General features: G+C 34.1%; 1 protein-coding gene across 4 annotated transcripts in view; it reads left to right on the forward strand.

Moving 5' to 3' along the window:
- Positions 1–18,727, forward strand: part of VPS13A (vacuolar protein sorting 13 homolog A) — a 106,197-nt gene that overhangs the window by 14,472 nt on the left and 72,998 nt on the right. For all 4 annotated transcript variants that reach the window (XM_065860129.2, XM_071802434.1, XM_071802436.1 and 1 more), the window contains exons 14-23: positions 95–157; positions 3,657–3,792; positions 4,479–4,573; positions 5,375–5,517; positions 6,959–7,160; positions 7,246–7,360; positions 10,056–10,192; positions 12,257–12,389; positions 13,173–13,290; positions 17,181–17,316. In XM_065860129.2, coding sequence (XP_065716201.1) covers positions 95–157; positions 3,657–3,792; positions 4,479–4,573; positions 5,375–5,517; positions 6,959–7,160; positions 7,246–7,360; positions 10,056–10,192; positions 12,257–12,389; positions 13,173–13,290; positions 17,181–17,316 — 1,278 coding nt within the window. The remainder of the gene's footprint in view (positions 1–94; positions 158–3,656; positions 3,793–4,478; positions 4,574–5,374; positions 5,518–6,958; positions 7,161–7,245; positions 7,361–10,055; positions 10,193–12,256; positions 12,390–13,172; positions 13,291–17,180; positions 17,317–18,727) is intronic.

An 18,727-nucleotide genomic window follows, 5' to 3' on the forward strand; every position in this document is an offset into this window, starting at 1 on the left:
TGAAAGAGTCGTTTACTGTCATTTCCTGTAGAATTGAGCTGTGAAATCTAACCAAATGAAATTGTAAAAAAGTAATTTCTCACCTCTTTTCTAGGAATTTGAAAAGGCCTTGGATATTTTTAACATCACCCTAGCAAGGCAACAAGCAGAAGTTGAGGTAAATTTTCATCATTTAAGTGAATTTAGGAATGAATGCAACATGAGGTTGTGGAAATTTTAGGCAGATGCATTTTAGTTCTAGAGTTTGAATTGCGCATCATACAGTCTTTCTATTGTACTTGTATTTCACATTTATTATAAGCTGTAGTTAGTTTCAGCTTGTAATTAAGCAAAAATTAAATATCTTCATGTACTGATTATACAGAATAACTGATCTGGGATAAATTTCTTTCCACTTTTGATAAAGAAAACCTACTGTGGAAAATATGGTGGAAAGGGTGATAGGGTAAGTCAAGTTGGAAGTGATTATATCCAAAGCTACAGACTGTGATTTTCCTATCTCCCCAGTTCCCACCAGCAGTCTACACTATTTACTCCTTTCCTTCCTGATATCCTATTAGGCAGGCTGAACACCTGTATATGTAGTATCTTGACCTTTAGTTACTATTTACAAATATTATTTGGGATACAGCAAATGGAGAATGCATTTAAGTAGTTAATTAGGCAAAATAATGTTACTTGAGTAGTTATACTTAATTTGTTAATTTTATTTGTACTAGGTTAGTGTACTGCTTAGTTTTAAATGTAGTGTCTGAGCATCATTCCAGGAGACTGATGTGAAATCTGTTTAGGTTTTCTGACATCTGTGAAGGCATGTTTCTCCATTAGTAACCACTGTGACTGAAAGTAGGCAGAATATGATTTTAGAATCTGAAATAATGTATTAAATAATTAAACTTCAGGAATGTCAATCGTTTTTTATGACAGTGCTTGAAGGACTTTTTTTCTGTGATAAGTATGGTATGAATACAGGGATAGACACAATGCTTCTAAACCAAAACTCTAAACAGGAATCCATAACAGATTTTTTTCCTTCCAGTTGTCTGTGTGTACACCCACATTCAGATGCTTGTGTGATCATTATTCAGACTTTTACAGAACCGGAACACACACTCGTGTTCCTCTCCTTCAGTTGTTTGGCTGAATTGGAGGGCTTTTGACAAGAAGGCTTTTTATTTTCTTTTAATTCTTATTTGACTTTGGCATGTTTTAATCTTGTATTGTATAGGGTTTTTTTGTTTTTTTCCTCCTAATTTTTGCAAGGTGAGGGAGGCCTCAAGTAATTTCCTGTTCACTTCTATTCTTCTTTTCTCCAGTATGACCATGCTGCTTACCAAAGGTTATGTCCTTTTACATTCCAGACCTCTTTCCAGTCCTGAGTTTTAACACAGGTTTCTGTAGTGCTTAGAGGGAGGTTGCAAGCAGATGGATTTTCATTTGTTTGGGCTTTAAGCTCTGCATTTGAAAAGTGTTAGAAAATAATCTTGAAAGATCTGCTAGCTAACTCGGAATTTATTTCCAAGTATTGAAAATCAGGTCACAGTGATTCTGAACTGTCTCCTACATCCATCTATCTTTCACAGCTCATCTGTCTTCTTGTTATCAGGACATACATCTGAAAAAGGTCTCAAAGGACTTGCAAGAGGCAAATCTACTACTTGCTTGGTATCCTGACAATTAGCCTTAAGTCTACTAGGAATTTAAAGAAGCACCCTTTAGATGTGGGCTGATTAAAGCCAGATAAAGGACCCTACTGTTAGTTATGTTTGGTTTGTTTGTGTTTTTTTTTTTGTTTGTTTGTTTTTAAATAAATACCTTAGAGTCGAATTTCAAGGGCTTTCGTTTTTCTAGACCTTGAAATCAAGCTCCCCAGGACTCACATTTATGAACACAGTATGATCTGATTTTCTTGGGACTTTGTAGCAAGAGCTTTATATTCCAAACCTTAGGTCGCTTTTTAATCTTCATCACTAGTGCCCTGAATATAAAACACCAGCTTTAGTGAGTGCAGCATCAAGCCTCTCTGTTAGATAGCTTGAGAAATTTTGTGCTTTCAATCCAGAAAAGACTTGGTTCTCCTTTTCTTCTAGTTAAAACAGTTTACCTTGCTGAGTGATCTTTCTACAGACTATGGCTGTATTCATTACTAATCTATTGTAACTGGAGGACAGAGAAAGCTCAACAGGATTTCTTCAGGAAATTCCTTTAGTTCCCATACTGCACAAATGTTTTCTTCATCCTTGTAGAAGTACATTTTCCCTCCCTATTGTCTGTAGCCTTCTTACCTCAGACTCTGCTGCCAACTGCTGCCTCAGGCATGTTAATAATCATAGCTTTAGGCATCACTTCTTTTCGTCTGTGTCAGTTGTCCTTCAACACCAAGTCACTGGTGTCCTAGAAACATGAACAGCCCTTTCTGCTAAGGATCTGTCCATTATTTCCTTGGACTGTAACTTTGGCTTGATGACTTGGTATTCTTTATAAAGAAGACTTTAGTGGATTTTGTGCAAACTTTTTGAGACCTTGTGTTGTTCAGCTGACATTTTGCATCATCTGTCTGTGGTAAATCAATAGGATCAATTTAGAACCCTTTGTGTTGTTGTGATAAGTCCTGCCTTCTCTTGGCCTGTAGATGTATAGATGTGACAAGTCCTTTAAAAGTTCTGATTTATAGCCAGCTGTTTTCCCTATTTGTGTTGCAGACAGATCTTTGTTCTTTTGAATGTTTAGAAGGGATCCCTGTTTCTCTGAATTTGGGTGTCACATTCACTAGAATATCTCTAACTACAGGGATTATCTTGATGTCATTATATCATTCCAGATCTTATTAATCATGAAGAAAAATTGGGTTGTGCAGTCCACTATGGTTTTGAGAAGTCCTCTGTTTCTTAGATTACTTGATGATCATTTGCTGTCCCTTATGTCAAGCTTTCAGTGGTAAAGTCTGGCTGTAGTTTGCCCTTTCTGTGAGGACCTAGTATCGGAATAATTACTGGCACCAGACAGGACATCCCCTAGTTGCTAAAATAATGAATGTGGGAAAAGGAAGGGCTTCCGTACTGTTATAGTTACGTGTGTCAGATCCAGATTTTTTAGTTTTCTATATTCCTTATAGTAAGTATTCTATTACAAGAGTAAGGGTTTGTTTTTTTTTTTTTTCCTTTTTCCTTTTTTGTAGCTTTGGACATCTATCTTGAAATGAAAAGTATAAGGATTGTTCAAAATTTGGCCTGTGCTGGCTGTTTCATTGCTTACAAACATTTTTTATGACTCTTTATAATTGTGTTGTTGTTGTAATGTGGAGCACTATATAATGTTGTGGATTTTTTTTTTTTTTTTTTGGTGGTGGTGAGAGCTAGAGAGTCTATCTGCTGTATAAGAAGCATTTATTGACCTAAATTCAGCTGCCTTTTGCTTGCTTTTTTATTCATAAAGGTGGTTGATTTTACACAAGTGAGAACTGGTCTGATGGAGCACTGTGTACTTGAAAGAGGCACTAGAAGAAAAACTACTAGCGTGTTGCCTTTTCAGTGGTCATCTAATGATGTTTTGATGTGTTAAAGCATACCTTGGGTCTATTTTTTTTTTTTTTTTTTTTAGGAAAACAAAGAAAGGAGCAAGAAGAAAAATAATTGTTTGGGTTTTTTAAATTTCAGGCAACTAAGTCTGGCTTAAAAATCTACAGACCAGGAGTAAAACAAGACGATGACAATTCTGGTGGCTGGTTTAGTTGGATATGGGGCTGGTCAAGTGAAAAAAAGGATGAACAAAAACAAGAAGTAAAGGGTTCAAGTATGTTCATTTATTTGTATTTTTTTCTATTATTAAAAATTACTTCTGAGAATGATAGGTCTCTGACACTAGAACTTTGGTTTTGTTTAATATTTGGGCTGTGGTGTTATTGACATCTACATTTTCTCTTAGTCTTTTTTTTTATGCTGATGAGTTAATTGTTAGTTACAGAGATATCATGCAATTCCTTCTGTTGGCCTTTCTGAACTCTCTTTGATTTCTGCTTTCTCCAGGCACAGTTTTTGCATTTGTCTATGTGGTGTACTATGTATGGGAATTTGAAGACAGTACTAGAGCACAGTAGCACTTAATGGAATGTAAACAATTTTACTTTCATTCCTTTTATAATTTGGCTATTTCATACAGCATATTAGAATTTGATTAACTTACGTACAAGGCACCTAGTAAAGGTTGTGGAACACACAAAGTAAATAAAAAAGGTTTCTTCTATTGTGTGCAAGCTAGAAACTACAGTAGGATGGAATAAAAGTAAAACTGCATTTTAAAGTATGCTTTAGGAGACTCAACACTTCACTTTAAACCTCAGAGGTTTTGCTTTTACCAATTCAGGACAATGTTGACAGTGTCAAATGTATGTAATAGAGCTACCAAACACTGGGAAGTGTGTAACAGTATTTGCATTTTTTTGATACCTATGTTGAGTTTAACCTCTTGCAATGTCACAGGTCTTGAAGAGCTGATGACACCTGAAGAGAAGGCTAAGCTTTATGCAGCAATTGGATATAGTGAAACAGCTGTGGATCCAACACTTCCGAAATCAGTAAGCCATAACTGATGGTGATATTTGTAGCTTTATCTACAAATAAAAGTCCAAAGATGATAGGAAGTAACTTTTAAAATTACTTGTAGCTCTGTGTCTATTTTTGAATACTGCTTTGACACTTTTTAATTAAGTCACTGCATGCTGGCTTCATGTGGAACAGAGCGTCCTTAGATGTAGTTTCAGGAGAGGGGTTATGGAGTTTACTTTGGATATTCTGAAAATGTTCAGAATGGACTTTTTGCTCACTGAAGCTAGAATGAAACCATATAAGTAGTATATTGTTGTTTAAGTTATGAAATGCTTCATGTATCCTCTTACAATATTTAGAAACTTTTTAAAAAAGTGCATTAGGTGATTCACTGGAAGCTTAAAAATGAGTGATAGTAGATGAGCTAGAGTAAGTGAGTATATAAGGAAAGAAGTGTTTGAAGGACTGTGGTGGGGAAGAGAAACATTTTTGAACCATTCAGAAATAGTCTGAATTCATTGTTATGGGAGATACCATGCACAGTACAATGGACTGCTTTTCATCTTGGCGTCACAGGCCCTTTATTGCAAAATGTGATGCAGAGACATCAAAGATGTGATTGTAAGCGTAGTTTACTCTTACTCCAACCCTGCCTCTTTGTAATAATTATTTGATAATTAATTTTACACCAGCTCTGTTACAAGGTATTTGTAGCGCTAGAAAAATAGTATTGAACTGGTATTTGTGGTTTTCATCTCTTCGTGAACTGTATAAAAATATATATTAACCTATTTTATAATTATCTGTTGTTGTTTCTCCTGCATATCTAGTATGAAGCCATGAAGTTTTCTGTGAAGTTATTAAGCATGTCTATATCAATAAGAGAAAACAAGCAAACTCCTAAGCTTGTAGAATTTGCATTAACTGGCTTGAGTACGGTATTTACCCAACGACCAGGTGCACAAGCAATAAGGTAAACTTTTTCTATCAAACTGTTTTTGCTCTTCATGAAATGTTGGGGATGGTTAATAGGCATTTTAAGGCTCTATTGTGATGTTTAACTTCTATTTTTCACTGTCATTTCTTGTGCAGTTTGGGCACAGAATCATCCTGCAACTGATGGACGAAGTGAATGCTTATAGTCTTGATCTTTCTCTATCTTCAGAACTTTTTGTGCCAATACAGCTTTTCTCTTTTTTTTTTTTTTCGTTTTGTCATTGTTATGTACAAGCAATCTAGTTATTAACTTTTTTCTTGCTTTGAAAAGTGACTGTTACTCCTTTTGAAATTTAACCCGAGCAAGGTGATCTTGTAATCACTAGTTTGTATATGACTGTGTATGACCAAAGAGGTCTCAAGTTTTCATTTAAGCTTTTAAATTTGCAGAGGAGGGCTGTAATTGGTGATTTGGACTTTTTTTTGTGCTCTCATGGTAGAAAATGAGAAGCAGCGATATATGAAGTATTTTGTTTTTATTCCAAATGTAATCACCTAAACATTCTGGGGAAGGGTGATATTCCTGATTTAAACCTTGTCCCTTTTACTTCAGGGGTGTATTAGTATAATCTATATATGATAATAAGATACTGTTAGTCTTGCTGAGTTTTATGTATAGGTGTTTGGATTTGTTTAAAGTTTTGCTTTCAGCTTTTTTGTTCCCCTGTGCATCTAAATAACCCTAATAATGCTGTTATACTGATAAAAAGAGAAGAAAATGTTACATTTTTACAGTGAACCGTTTTCCTTTGAGTGTTGGGAGATAAAGATCTTCAAGTTAGAGTTGTTAAAAAGGTGGGCAGGGTATTTAAAATAAAATAAATCCAACATCTAAAAAATACTTCTTCAGAGTAATGAGATTATTAATCTTGTGCTCCTCTCATGGTGCTGCTTTTATTTCTCTGCACTGGAACTCGTCCCTCATTGCTCTATCTCTCTTCACCTGTATAAACTGTGCCATCTAATTCCTGCACTTATACTACAGAATTCCCATTTGCATGTCTCTGCCCTGCCCTGATACCTGTCATCACGTCATCTAGATGTTCCTGCTCGGGCAGGGGGATTGGACTAGATGATCTTTTGAGGTCCCTTCCAATCCCCAACATTCTGTGATTCTGTGATCATGAAAAGTGTATGAAGTGAATAACTTGGGTGCCGTTTTGTATTTCTCGAGGGTGGCCAATAGACACAAAAGATAATGAAATAGAAAATAGTTACCATATAGATATATCTGTTATAACCTTAGACTAAGCTATTTATATTTGAGGTAGGGTAGAGATATGTTGTTGTTCTTGATTTGCATTTTTAGTTTGTTTGTTTGTTCTTCTCGTTCAGTTAATTCTGTATACTCTTACCACCGAATTGTACTTAGCGAGATGGATATTGCATCTGAACATGCTGTTTTCCTTTCTTTACAGATTTGAAACAGAAATTACCTCACTTGAAGTTACAGGCATGTCCCGAGAAAAGTGTACCCCCTGTCTCCTGTCTTCTCGAACAGTCTACTCAGACAAGAGTACTTCACTCTTAAGTATAATGTTTGAGACTAATCCTTTGGATGAGAAAGCAGATCAGAGGCTTAGAATAGAATCACAGCCACTAGAAATAGTGTATGATGCGGTAAGTAAGTATTTTAATTAGTTGTGAATTCTGAAAAAAAAACCTTAATTAGTATATTTGCCATGTATTATTTTTATTTTAACAGATGACAATAAATAGCTTAGTGGCTTTCTTCAGACCTCCGAAAGACGTACATTTAGAGCAGTTGACATCAGCCACTCTGATGAAGCTTGAAGAGTTCCGTGAAAAAACATCCACAGGCAAGTGCTGCATGCTCTTCTGATTGTACGCTCAGGCAAATTTTAGATTCTAGGACTATGAAAATATTATCTTTCCATATGGAGACGTGTGGATCCAAGTCATAGCCTTCTAACACAACATCTAAATAAGCTGAGTTCTTTGATTTCATTACAAAGCATTTGCTCTAGGTGTTGAATAATTTTAAGCCTGTATCTTTTTAAACTTCAACTTTCTTTGTAAAATAATCTCCACATCCTGAGGTAGTATTTCAGTTTGTTACTTCTAACTTTTCTGTTTTGTTCATCTTAATATCTAGATGGCCTTAATTGTTTCATACTCCTTAAAAATGATACTGAGATATTGGTCCTCTCGTGAAACCCCTCAATCTTTTCCAGGATCTTTGCTTTTCAGGACACTATCTACCTTTGTATTGGTGTTTTCCACTTTCTTTATTCCTTGATGAATGTTGACTTTATCTGGATTGACTCAGATCAGATAATATAAACTGTATTTATCTGTCTTCCAGTTACTCAGCATTAAAGCCATTCCTCTAGTTTTCATTTCATCCTAGCTTTTTATCTCTAGACATCTTAGATTTTGACAGATAGATGAAAATAGTGAAGACTTTTGAGACTTAACATTGAGATTTGTGGAATTATTTTTTTCCAGTAAGGGTGTCTGAGGCTTTCTAGATCAGAGAGGTGTATCCAGCACAGTGTCCTGTCTCTGGCTGTGGCTGGGAGAGGATGCAAAGGGGAGACTTAATATAAAAATTAATTTTAGAAGAAAACAAAAAAAAGATGAATTTTTTTTTACTTCATTTAAATTGTAACCTCTTAATATTGAAATCGTATGTTTAAAAAAATCTGAATGCTCAATAAGTGAAACAAATTACAGAAACCTCAAGCATATCATATATTTGTTTGCTTTTATCAAGCTAGTATTAAGAATGAAATCAGGCATCAATTGTATTTCTATTCATTATTTCTTCTAATGTCAGATTAATGAGTCAAAGTTAGGTGGATCAACTTGCTTGTCTTTTCTATCAGAAGCTTCTCCAGCAATATTGTATAGATTGATACCACAGTTCATTCCTGAGATTATTTGATGAAAACTTGCTTAGATTCAATATGCTCAGTTCTCTGCTCATTACCACTGAATACTCTGGTTTTGATCATGATTCATTTTTTTGTGGAAACATGAAATCATGCTATGTATCTATTATAATTTAAGCATAGAATTTCTTTAGGGTTGTATTCAATGTCTCTTACCTTCACATGAATACTGAGTTGCCCATAGTAATGTAACAGCTTGTTCCACTCACAAATTAGAAGCTTGATGGAAATTTCTAAAAATAGGCTGTGCATTGCTTGTAAAATCTTGACTGAGACTTACAAAATTACCCAGGGTAGAAGATTTGACCTGCAGAATGTTCTATTGCAGGGAACTACACGTAAAAATAGTGGAATAATATCAATATAATTATTATATTATGTTCAGACTTACTGTCCTTCTCAGGAAAGAATACTTAATACTTGTTTTCTAAGCAGTAGAAGATACTTGGAAGATATTGGGAAACTGTGAACTGCAGAAGTGAAGGAACTCACTACACCATAATATTTACGATTTTCAGCATCACTAGAATATATTACAAAAGCTTAGTTTCCCAGAATTCAATTTGTGGCCTCAGTGATGTTTTCTCCCAAACTGAGGAAAAAAGAAGTATTTTGTTGAACTTTCTACATCATTCAGATACAGTTAGGCATTGAAAACTGGAAACAGTATTTTTGTTAATCTAAGTTATTGTATCTTGGAAATTCTGAGATGTGGTTGCCATCCAGGTCTTCGTTGACTGATCTAACTCTCCTGTGGCACAACAAGCTTTGGTAATGTTGGAACAGTTTTAATTGCTCTCTTACCAGTGTGGGTGTGCTACAGTGTTATGTTGTAGTTTTCAGAATTTATCTTTACTTCTGTAATTATCAGCTTGTTGCACCTGATAAATATTTAATGGGTTATGGCTGCATCCTAAGGCAGTTTTCAGTGCTATCTTGAAGCAAGAACATTCTTTTTCAGAGGAGAAAACAAAAACCCAAACAAAACCAACAACAAAATCCAAAACCAGACAGAATTTTATCTCACATGTTCTGGCAGTCTGAATTTCCCAAGTAATTGTATGATTTTTAAACAGAATATTTGTAAGACTTTATATTTGCTGGTCTTGAAGATGGAAATGTTTGTCAGCAGAATCTGTCTGAACTTCAGTATTTCAGTAGTAACAACATTAGCACTTGACCAGTACACTTGAGTACTCCCAATAATAAGAACATCTAGGACAGTTATAATTTCTGCATCTATCAAGCACAGTGGGTTGACTCACCAGTTACCAAATTGCAGTACACATTCCACTTCTCATTTCATCTCTGTTCAGGATTAAACTTTTTTGGATTTATGTGTGTCACGTTGCTGTCTCTATATGTCCATTAGCATTGTTTACCATCATCATTTCATCTACTTGGTGCTTTTTTAAAGACTGCCTATAATCATTCTTTTAGAAGAAACATGAAGAGCATCTGTACCTGCAATTAAACTTAGTTATCTAGCCTTTCCAGCTCATTTAAAATTAGATTTGTATTTCTTTTATTTGCTTCTTTTAATTCCATAGCTTCTGTATGGATTAATTTGTTTATATTTACTAATTAAATTATTTTTCAGGTTTGCTGTATGTAATTGAAACCCAGAAAGTTCTTGACCTCAAAATTAACCTCATGGCTTCATACATCATTGTTCCACAAAAAGGATTCTATGACCATACATCAAATTTACTACTTCTGGACCTTGGTAGTCTTAAGGTATGTATTTACCTAATGAAGTAAATTACTGAAAATCATAGTTCAGCTTTTCTGGGACTTCCAGTTTCTTAATTTGTATTTTGTGGTACTGGTTAAGTAAAAATTCCTCTTGTGGTTTCTTTATTAGGTACTTATTTTAAAATGCTTTCCAGTCAAGGCAGAAATTATTGAGCTCTTCTCAGTATATTATTTCAGCTCAAAAGAATTGTTAGAATATAATTCTCCCCTGGAATGAAACCACTGTTGATACTTTGAACTGTTATGTTGGAAAATGTCTAACAATGTTTTACCTCAGGATATAAAAGAGTAAACTTTTAAATTACATTATTAAATGGTCTTCTTATTTTTAATATTACTATTGTTATCAATTACCTTTTGGTCATTCAATTTACTTTAAAATGAGACAAGTAAACATTGGCAATTTATAAAATAACTTGGATAAAATTAGAGATATGTTTGAGGTGTTCCATACAAGGGAAAAGTAAAAAAGGTAGTTTGTATTTAAAATGATAATTTAGCACTATAAAATCATGTAAGAGACTGTTCCTGCATATTATCACTTGGGTTCTTTCGGGACAAATTATATTACTTGTACACAGGCAATTTAATTTTTTTTTTTTAACTGTACTCTGAGTAAAAGTGATTCTGCCACTTACTATCTTATTAGATTGCCTTATCCGTTTGTTTTTTTTTTTTTAATAAGAATTTGTTTCCAAGCTTAAAATCTAGCTCAAGTAAAGTAAGTTTCCTATATATCTGCCACAGACTGACTTTCTGAGCATGTGGGTTTCAGTTAGAATATGTCAGGTTCTTCAGAAAGTGGAATTAGTAGAAAACATTGCTGTGTAAATATTAAAAATAATTTGGATTTACACTTAATCACTAATAATTTTACCAGCTCTTCTGAATGCTGATCCTTAGTAGGAACTTTCTAGAGTTCAATAATCCATCTGTATATTGACTGAGTGCTTGAGACAAGCCTCCTAGATGTAACAGAGGGTGGGTAATAGAACAGTCCACCTCCACCATTCATAGGAAATTACCCTCAGAATAATATACAGAAGAACGTATTTTGACATCAGACTCCAGTAAATGTGTCTGAGATTTTTTTTTTCTTTTTCTGAAATGGGTGAGTAATTTTCATCGTGAATGTGACTTCTGGATTAGTTCCCATCCTTTAAGAAAAATTAGAAAACAAGATGAAAAGTTATATACCTCTCAGGATATGATTAATGATTTTTCATTCAGTTTGAGTGACATATGCTTAGGTGAGATGTAAGTCATCTGTTGAATGAGTATGTTTAATACAAACAAATAATCTCTTTCCCTCAGTTAGGTACTTGGATGATAGAACTTGTTTTATAGTTATGAACTTTTTCTTAACTATTATCTGGATCTGACTAAAACAGATATGGATCCAAAATTATTAAACATTTAAGGATGAGGACAAACATCTTTTATCAGAGGTGAATAGATGAGGGTGAACATACAAATGTGGAATACTAAAGACGTATGGGCATCCCAAAGCCCAGTCAAAGCGGTATTGATTGATGTTAAAGGAAGGACACTGAACATTGGTGATGAACAGACCCTTTTTCCCCTTTACTCTGACTAATATGTAACATGGTAATGCCACAACTAATTAAACAGGATTCAAAAATAAATTTCATGTTCCTGAAGTGATTAATGCAGTAATATTTTTATATATTAAAAAACAAAATAGTTATTCTGCTGAATAGGGTTTGAGACTTTATAATTTTGGGTACTATAATAATTTCCTCATAGAAGGAAATTATTCTATGCAAAATTTATTTATAGATTTTAAATAACTTTATTTTGTTTCTTTCCTTGAAGAAATAGAGTTAAGAATATTCTTAGGTTTTTTATTTGATATAGACTACACATTTTAGGTATCTCTTCTGCTGTGATATTTGTAAGACTGACCACTTATAATGAGGAATTTGAATTTATTCTTTTGTCATGGTAGGATCAAATATTTTTGGAACTAGTGCTCTGACTGTTTTTTAAATTGATTTATGCTTTTTTTTTGTGACTGTTTTTAAGATGAAAAGCAAAAGTCGTTCTGATTTATCAGAACTCAAAGTAGGACAAAGCACTATTGAAGATATAATGTCAAGAGCTTATGACAGTTTTGATATCCAGCTCAGCAGTATACAGTTACTGTACAGCAAAAATGGTAAGTATTAATGAAAGTAATGTCTCTCTAGATGAGTAAAAATAATATGGTGGTTGATGTACCATTATATTTTTAACTGAAGCAGTTCAGATTCTTTGGAACATACTTCTTTAAACTGCTGGTCTGAACTCAGTCCTATGAACATGTAACGAATTTCCAAAACATTAGGCCTTAGATTCCAACCTTAGCTTTTGCTAAATAGATGAACTTAAAATGAAACCCTTATTTTTGAAAACAAGTCATTTGATTTGTTACATGGTAAATGTAAGAGTGTAACTAATTTATTTATGGTATTTTCCTCTACCACGTTTTCCTTGCCTCCCTACAAATTTAAATCAGAATTCATGAGTTTGTTCATTGATTGTTGGTGAGGGTAAAGAAAGGATCAGAATCTCTTACTGAAGGAAGCTTTTACTAGTAGTTTGGAAACTAACAATGTAGAAACAGTCAGAACCAGGGAGTTTAAAGTATTTCATTCTTAACCCTGTGGTTCCAGAGGGGAATCCAGAGCCTAAACTCCCAGTACCATGCCTGTTAAGAACTGGGCATTCAGAAGTCTGTGGCATGGATGGGTCAGCTCTTTAGATGTGAGTGGTAGAAATTAAATTTTCTTGTATGTCTGAAGTTTCTGTCTTGTATAATATACCTGTATTGAAAGAGATTGTGTGGCCTGAATTTTTAGCAATATATACTAACTAATATCGAATGCTTTAATTCTGTGATATGTGTAACAAGAAGGAACCTCCTTCGAAGTTTAAAGCATAGGTTTTCTTGCTCTTCCAGATGAGAACTGGCAAGAGGCTCGGAAGCTGAAATATTCATCTCAACATATCTTGCAGCCTTTGGACGTGAAAGTGGAATTTAGCAGGGCTATGGTTGTTACAGATGCAAGAATGCCCAAGTGCGTGGTTTGTCCTCTTTTGAAATTTTGTGGTAAATGATTTTTGTAGGGAGGAAAAAAAAAGAAAATAGAAGATCTAATTATACTTGCTCTGTTTTACATTGGCCATGTGTGAATCTTGCAAGTAAAATACCTTTATCAAAACACATAGAGAATAAATCCAAGAAATTGACAGATACTGAAGACGTGATAGAATGTTATATTGTTATAAAATATGTACAGTATATTTAATGATTTTTAGTAAAGATATTAATACCTGTTCTAATTAGGTCTAATAGCTACATTTCAGTTCTCGTTGGAAATACTGAGTAGCAAAAATTCTGCGTTTACGAAGTCTCTTTATAAACATCACACAAATATTCTGGAAAATAATGTGCTGTCCACACTCCATCTCTTTCACTTACATTATTCATCTTGTCTGTTTACCTACTAGAGATCACTTCTCAGGGAAACAGCTCTTAATGCATTGGGTTTGAATGTAGGCTTATTTAGGAAAAAAAACATTATTATGGAAATTGTACTCAATCAAAATAAAATGTATGTTACTATTAATGATGAAACTTTGACATTAAAGGTCACTGAGTCAAAGTGGCAAAGATTAACTTTGCATGTATTTTGGAAAGCGCATCTTCATTACTGTCTGATAAGGACACTACTACTTGAAAAAATTACATGCAAGCCAGGACATTAATGCATTAAGAGGTGATTTGGTTTATTAAGTCATTAATAAGAATTATATTTTTAGGCTAAAACAAGCTAATGTATGCTTACTTCATTCTTAAGACTGTTGAAAATGCAGGTTTTACCTTGCTATTCCAGAAAATTAATGACATAAAAATAGACATAGGCTGTTGCAGAAAATTTAGTACAATCAGCAAAATCAAGAGGCAGTTTATGGAATAAAAGAAATACAAAGGATCTGAGATTTGCTTTGTCAGAAGAAAGCCCTAAAAATAATGTACCTCACCAGTGCTGTGTATTGTGAACACAGATCAATGATTGCATGATATAATGGTGCCACCTTCTGGAAAGCTGGGATGCCAGATGCTGAATTCTCATGCTTTACTTTACAAAATGTTGTGTTCTTTCCCTCCTTACTTTTTCTCTATTTGGTGAAGAAGGGGAGATAATTAGGGAAATACAGGTCACAGGAACCTGTTTTTTTGTCAAAAAGTCCAGGAAGGGAAAGTGACATTTCCTTTCTATGGTGATGTAACAAAATGTTCTAATGTAGGTTTGTAATCAGCATCTCTCCAAGTTATGCTAATATAACCTGGATTAAGGATTGTCTGCTCTAAATGAAAACACTCATTACAGTATTGTAGTATTACCTCTCTGTTTTAGCTACCACGGGCGGCTTCTTTTGACGGTTTGTGTCTAAACTGATTATGGGAAATTTTTCCTAATGAATATAATTTCTGTATTCCACATTCTTATACAGTCACTTACTTGACAGTAAGTAGTTTCTGCCTGTGTCTGGAAACTGGCAATTTTTTTCTCCATTGAGATAGCATTATTTCTTGGAGATCTGCTGCCATTTCTTTCTGAGTGCCTACACACTCTACAACTGTTAGGAATGCCACGAGCAGCAGTTTGGTGCTAGATACACATATACTACAGTGAGTTACTAGTCGTAACTAATACTTAACATTCACTAGGAGCAAGTAACCGTGTCAAATCTAAAATTTTGATACTGTGACTCAACAACAACTGAACTTGTCCATTTTCTAGCCGGTTCAGTCTCCAAATGCTTCTAGGACATATTCTGCAGATTGTATTATAGTACTTTAGAGTTATCTACTAATCTTGAAAGACTGGTACAGCAGCTTTTTACCTGATGGTGGTGATTTGACCTTTACTTTAAGGACTTGCTGCTCATCCTTGTTGCTTTGAGCTCTTTAAAAGTCTGAAAATCATGAACTTCTGTACAGTATATATCCTGTTAGGATCATATGATAAATTTTTACATTTGGTTATATGTTATCCAAATCAGTTAAAATCACAAATGTTCTATTTTCTGCTGGTCTCTAGCTTTGACTATTCAAATCCATCAATAGTATCAGTATCAATGTAGCTTCAAATACCAAACGTCTTATTGTCACTGCACAATCTTTTTGTTTTCAAGAGTTGTCAGTTAATGAGTATTTATGTACAAATATTTAGGCCCATGTGATCTTTAGATGGCATGGTGCACAAAAGATAAAAATTAACTGGTGTCTTTTGTGTCAGAAAAATCTTATAAACTGTAAATTTTAGTAATTATAGTTGAATAGGGTACGATGCACCACTATTGCTCACATCAGCTATAAATATATGAATGTATTTTTAGTATACATGTAGCTATTTATTCCAATTTTTGTAAACATACTTCACTTGGAACTGTGCTGTAGAACAGCATAGTTCTGTTGAGCAAAGTGAGTAGAAAAATGTTTGTTCTACAGCAAAAACTAGTACCAAAATCATTTTGTTTTCTGTAGTAGAACTTTATGAATGAGTCTCTTAGTTCTGAGAATACCTATTTTACTCCAAGGTATCTGAAAAACAGATAATTCAGTGTCTGTTTTTTTTTTGATTCTTTGATGTTTGTACTTCCTTGGGTGACCATTGGATCCAGTTGAATTCCCTGAGGTTTTGTTGTTAAAAATCAGTAATGAGATTGTCAGGACTATGGTTTTCTAACCTGTAGGTTGGTGGGTTTTTTTTTAATGTTTGTTTTATCCTGTGGTATGACTCCCCCATTTTCTCAAGGTGGTTTCTAGGAGTCTGTCATCAAGTTTTTGAAGATGTATGAAGCCAGTATGAAGATACTAATAGTAAAGGCATATTTCCATTTAATTGTATTAGTTTAAAAAAAAAAATCCAGTTTGAAGGAATGTGCTCATTTGCAGCTTTTAGAATGGCACCCTTAGCATTTCCTTCTACCTAAATATAACCAGTCTGAACTTGGAAGAAGTTTCTGCACAGATTTCCTTATCAATTGAAGTAGCTCCTCCATGCTTCAGTCTCTACAAATTGGGAATAATTTTATTCCACTTGCAGATGTTTTCTGAACATTAAAAGCTTTTGTTAAAAGAGCAGTGTAGTGAGCCTGGGATTATATTCAGTTGTTCGCCTTGTATATGCCAGGTACCTTGCTTGTAAGTGCAGGGGCTGTCTGCTGCACAAAAATTCATCAAAAATGTCTTAACAGTATACATGTGCTACTTTGTACTTGGCTTGCACAGGTATAAGGAACTTTTTTCCAGTTACTCTTTTAGTCTCAAAGTTAGCTGTGGGTAATTGAAAATGTTGGGATTTTTGTCCTCGTATTTTCTCTAGTGTATTATATGTTATGTTCCTTTGAAGACTGATCTGGAGTTAACAAAGCAAAACTGGGAGGAAACAGCAAGTCCCATTTCTTACACCCCATGTTAAGCATCTGCTGCTGCACGTTGCTGGAGACATTTGGCTTACTGAACAGACCTCTTTATTTGTTTTAGCTAGATGTTGTAATAAAAGCATAATAAAGTTATTGGAGCCAGTCTTCTGCTTGCTTCTGTTCTGCTCACTTCTGTGAGAAACTGTCAATGTCTGCATTTGAAGTGATTATACTTCTTTTTTTTGGCCAAAGACTACAAAGCATATTCAAACAGGCTTAAAATATGCTTTACTGCTTTCATTTTTAAAGACTGTTATCTCATTTATTAACTGTGCCATTTATTCCTTTTTTAAATACCCATACTACTGCTAGAATCATCTTATATATTTATAACTTCTAGGAAAGTTATCGTTATGTTATGGTTAGATGAGTGATTTTTCTGATCTGGAGGGTTTGTGTCTTTTTCAGAACAAAATTAATGTGAAGTTTGAATGAAATAGTTGTAAGATACCTTTTATTGTTTACAAAACAGGTTCAAATTGTCTGGACAGCTGCCTTTACTTTCTATCCAAATATCAGACCAGAAGCTGACAAGTATCTTGGAACTAATTGATAGCATTCCTAAACCAGAAAGTGCTCCTGCTACCAGTTCTCCAAAAATAACTGAGGTAAGGTTTTTAAAAAAATGTTTCATTAATAATTATCAGAAAAATGCTTCATTGCTATTAGCATTGCAGGTATGAAAGGAGCAGAAGAAAATGGACAGCAAGCATTTACTTCGTGCCTCTTGAAAAAAATTAGCTAATTCTATAAAACTACAGAAATTTTGCCTCTTAGTTTATTATGATATTTAACCAGTAATTATTAAATAGTTGACCAATGGTTGAATTTTAAAAAAACCTCCAAACTTTTACTACTTTGGAAATTACTTTGTAGTTCACATTAATCTGGGTTAACAAACATATTCACTTTAGTTGAGGATAAGTTTGATTGTACCTTCAAATTTATACATGGATCAAAGTGCTGCAGAGTTTGGGTCCAGCTATTTAGTATAGTGAAGAAAGGGTTGAAACCTTGGCTTTTAAAGTTGGAAATGTTATGTGAATCTTAGACAGGAGTTTGACTTTCAAAAACAAAACAAAAAATGTCCATTGTCTGTGGCAACTGATGGCTAAACAGTGCCTACCTAGCAAAAGCAGCAGCTATATTTCATCTGACTTCAGAGTTCTTCCCAGCTTTTCTTTATTGATTTATACACCCTGTATGAGTTGGCAGCAGTTCTGCCTTGCATTTCAAAGGTTTAGGAGTGTGGAGTCAGTTGTCTCCTTATCTCCCACCCCCCTTTCCTTAAGTAAAATTATTTGGGTCAGTGTTTTATGCATTCTTTAGGACAGAGGATTGCCATTTTCTTGTGATCATTCCTGGAAAGTATGTTTTACCTTTTGATATGAGCTGATTTTAACAAATCTAGGTAGTGAAATCCTAATTCTTAATTTTTAACAACACTCTAGAGTGCATGATCTGGCTATGTTTTATATATCTTTAAAGCAATCCATATTTGAACATATGTGAAATCTCAAGGTCAAAGACAAACATTTTCCTCTCATTTGTAAATGCTTCTGATTATCTGTCATTTAATCTTTTGTGTACTTGATTCTAAAGGAATAATGGTTATCTTTGGTGTGTTTTTGTTGACCTTTGTTTGTTTTTAAGATTACTTAATAATTATCTTTCCATCTTTATACAAAGTATTCTGCCCTGTTCCTGGTGTTCGTTGCTGCAGTTTTGATGGTGTTTTCTCTGGGTTATGTTAGCGTAATATTGAATAAATGTAAATGCACACAACTAGATATGCATACCTATTGAAAGTCTATATAGAGTGAAGATTGCTAACTTGCAACATGTAGTTCCTACCATCTCTTTAGTGGTTGTTAAAATTCTAGCTAGTTCTGACTTTCTCCTTCACTCTCCATATACTAATTGTATCCCCAGCCAAAAACTGCTCTAGTCTCTCTTGTTTTGTGCAATTAATTACAGAACGACTTTCTTCGAGAATAAGTGGTGGGAATTCAAGTTTAT

This window comes from Patagioenas fasciata, chromosome Z (genome assembly GCF_037038585.1).
Source record: "Patagioenas fasciata isolate bPatFas1 chromosome Z, bPatFas1.hap1, whole genome shotgun sequence".
NCBI classification, from domain to species: Eukaryota; Metazoa; Chordata; class Aves; order Columbiformes; family Columbidae; genus Patagioenas; species Patagioenas fasciata.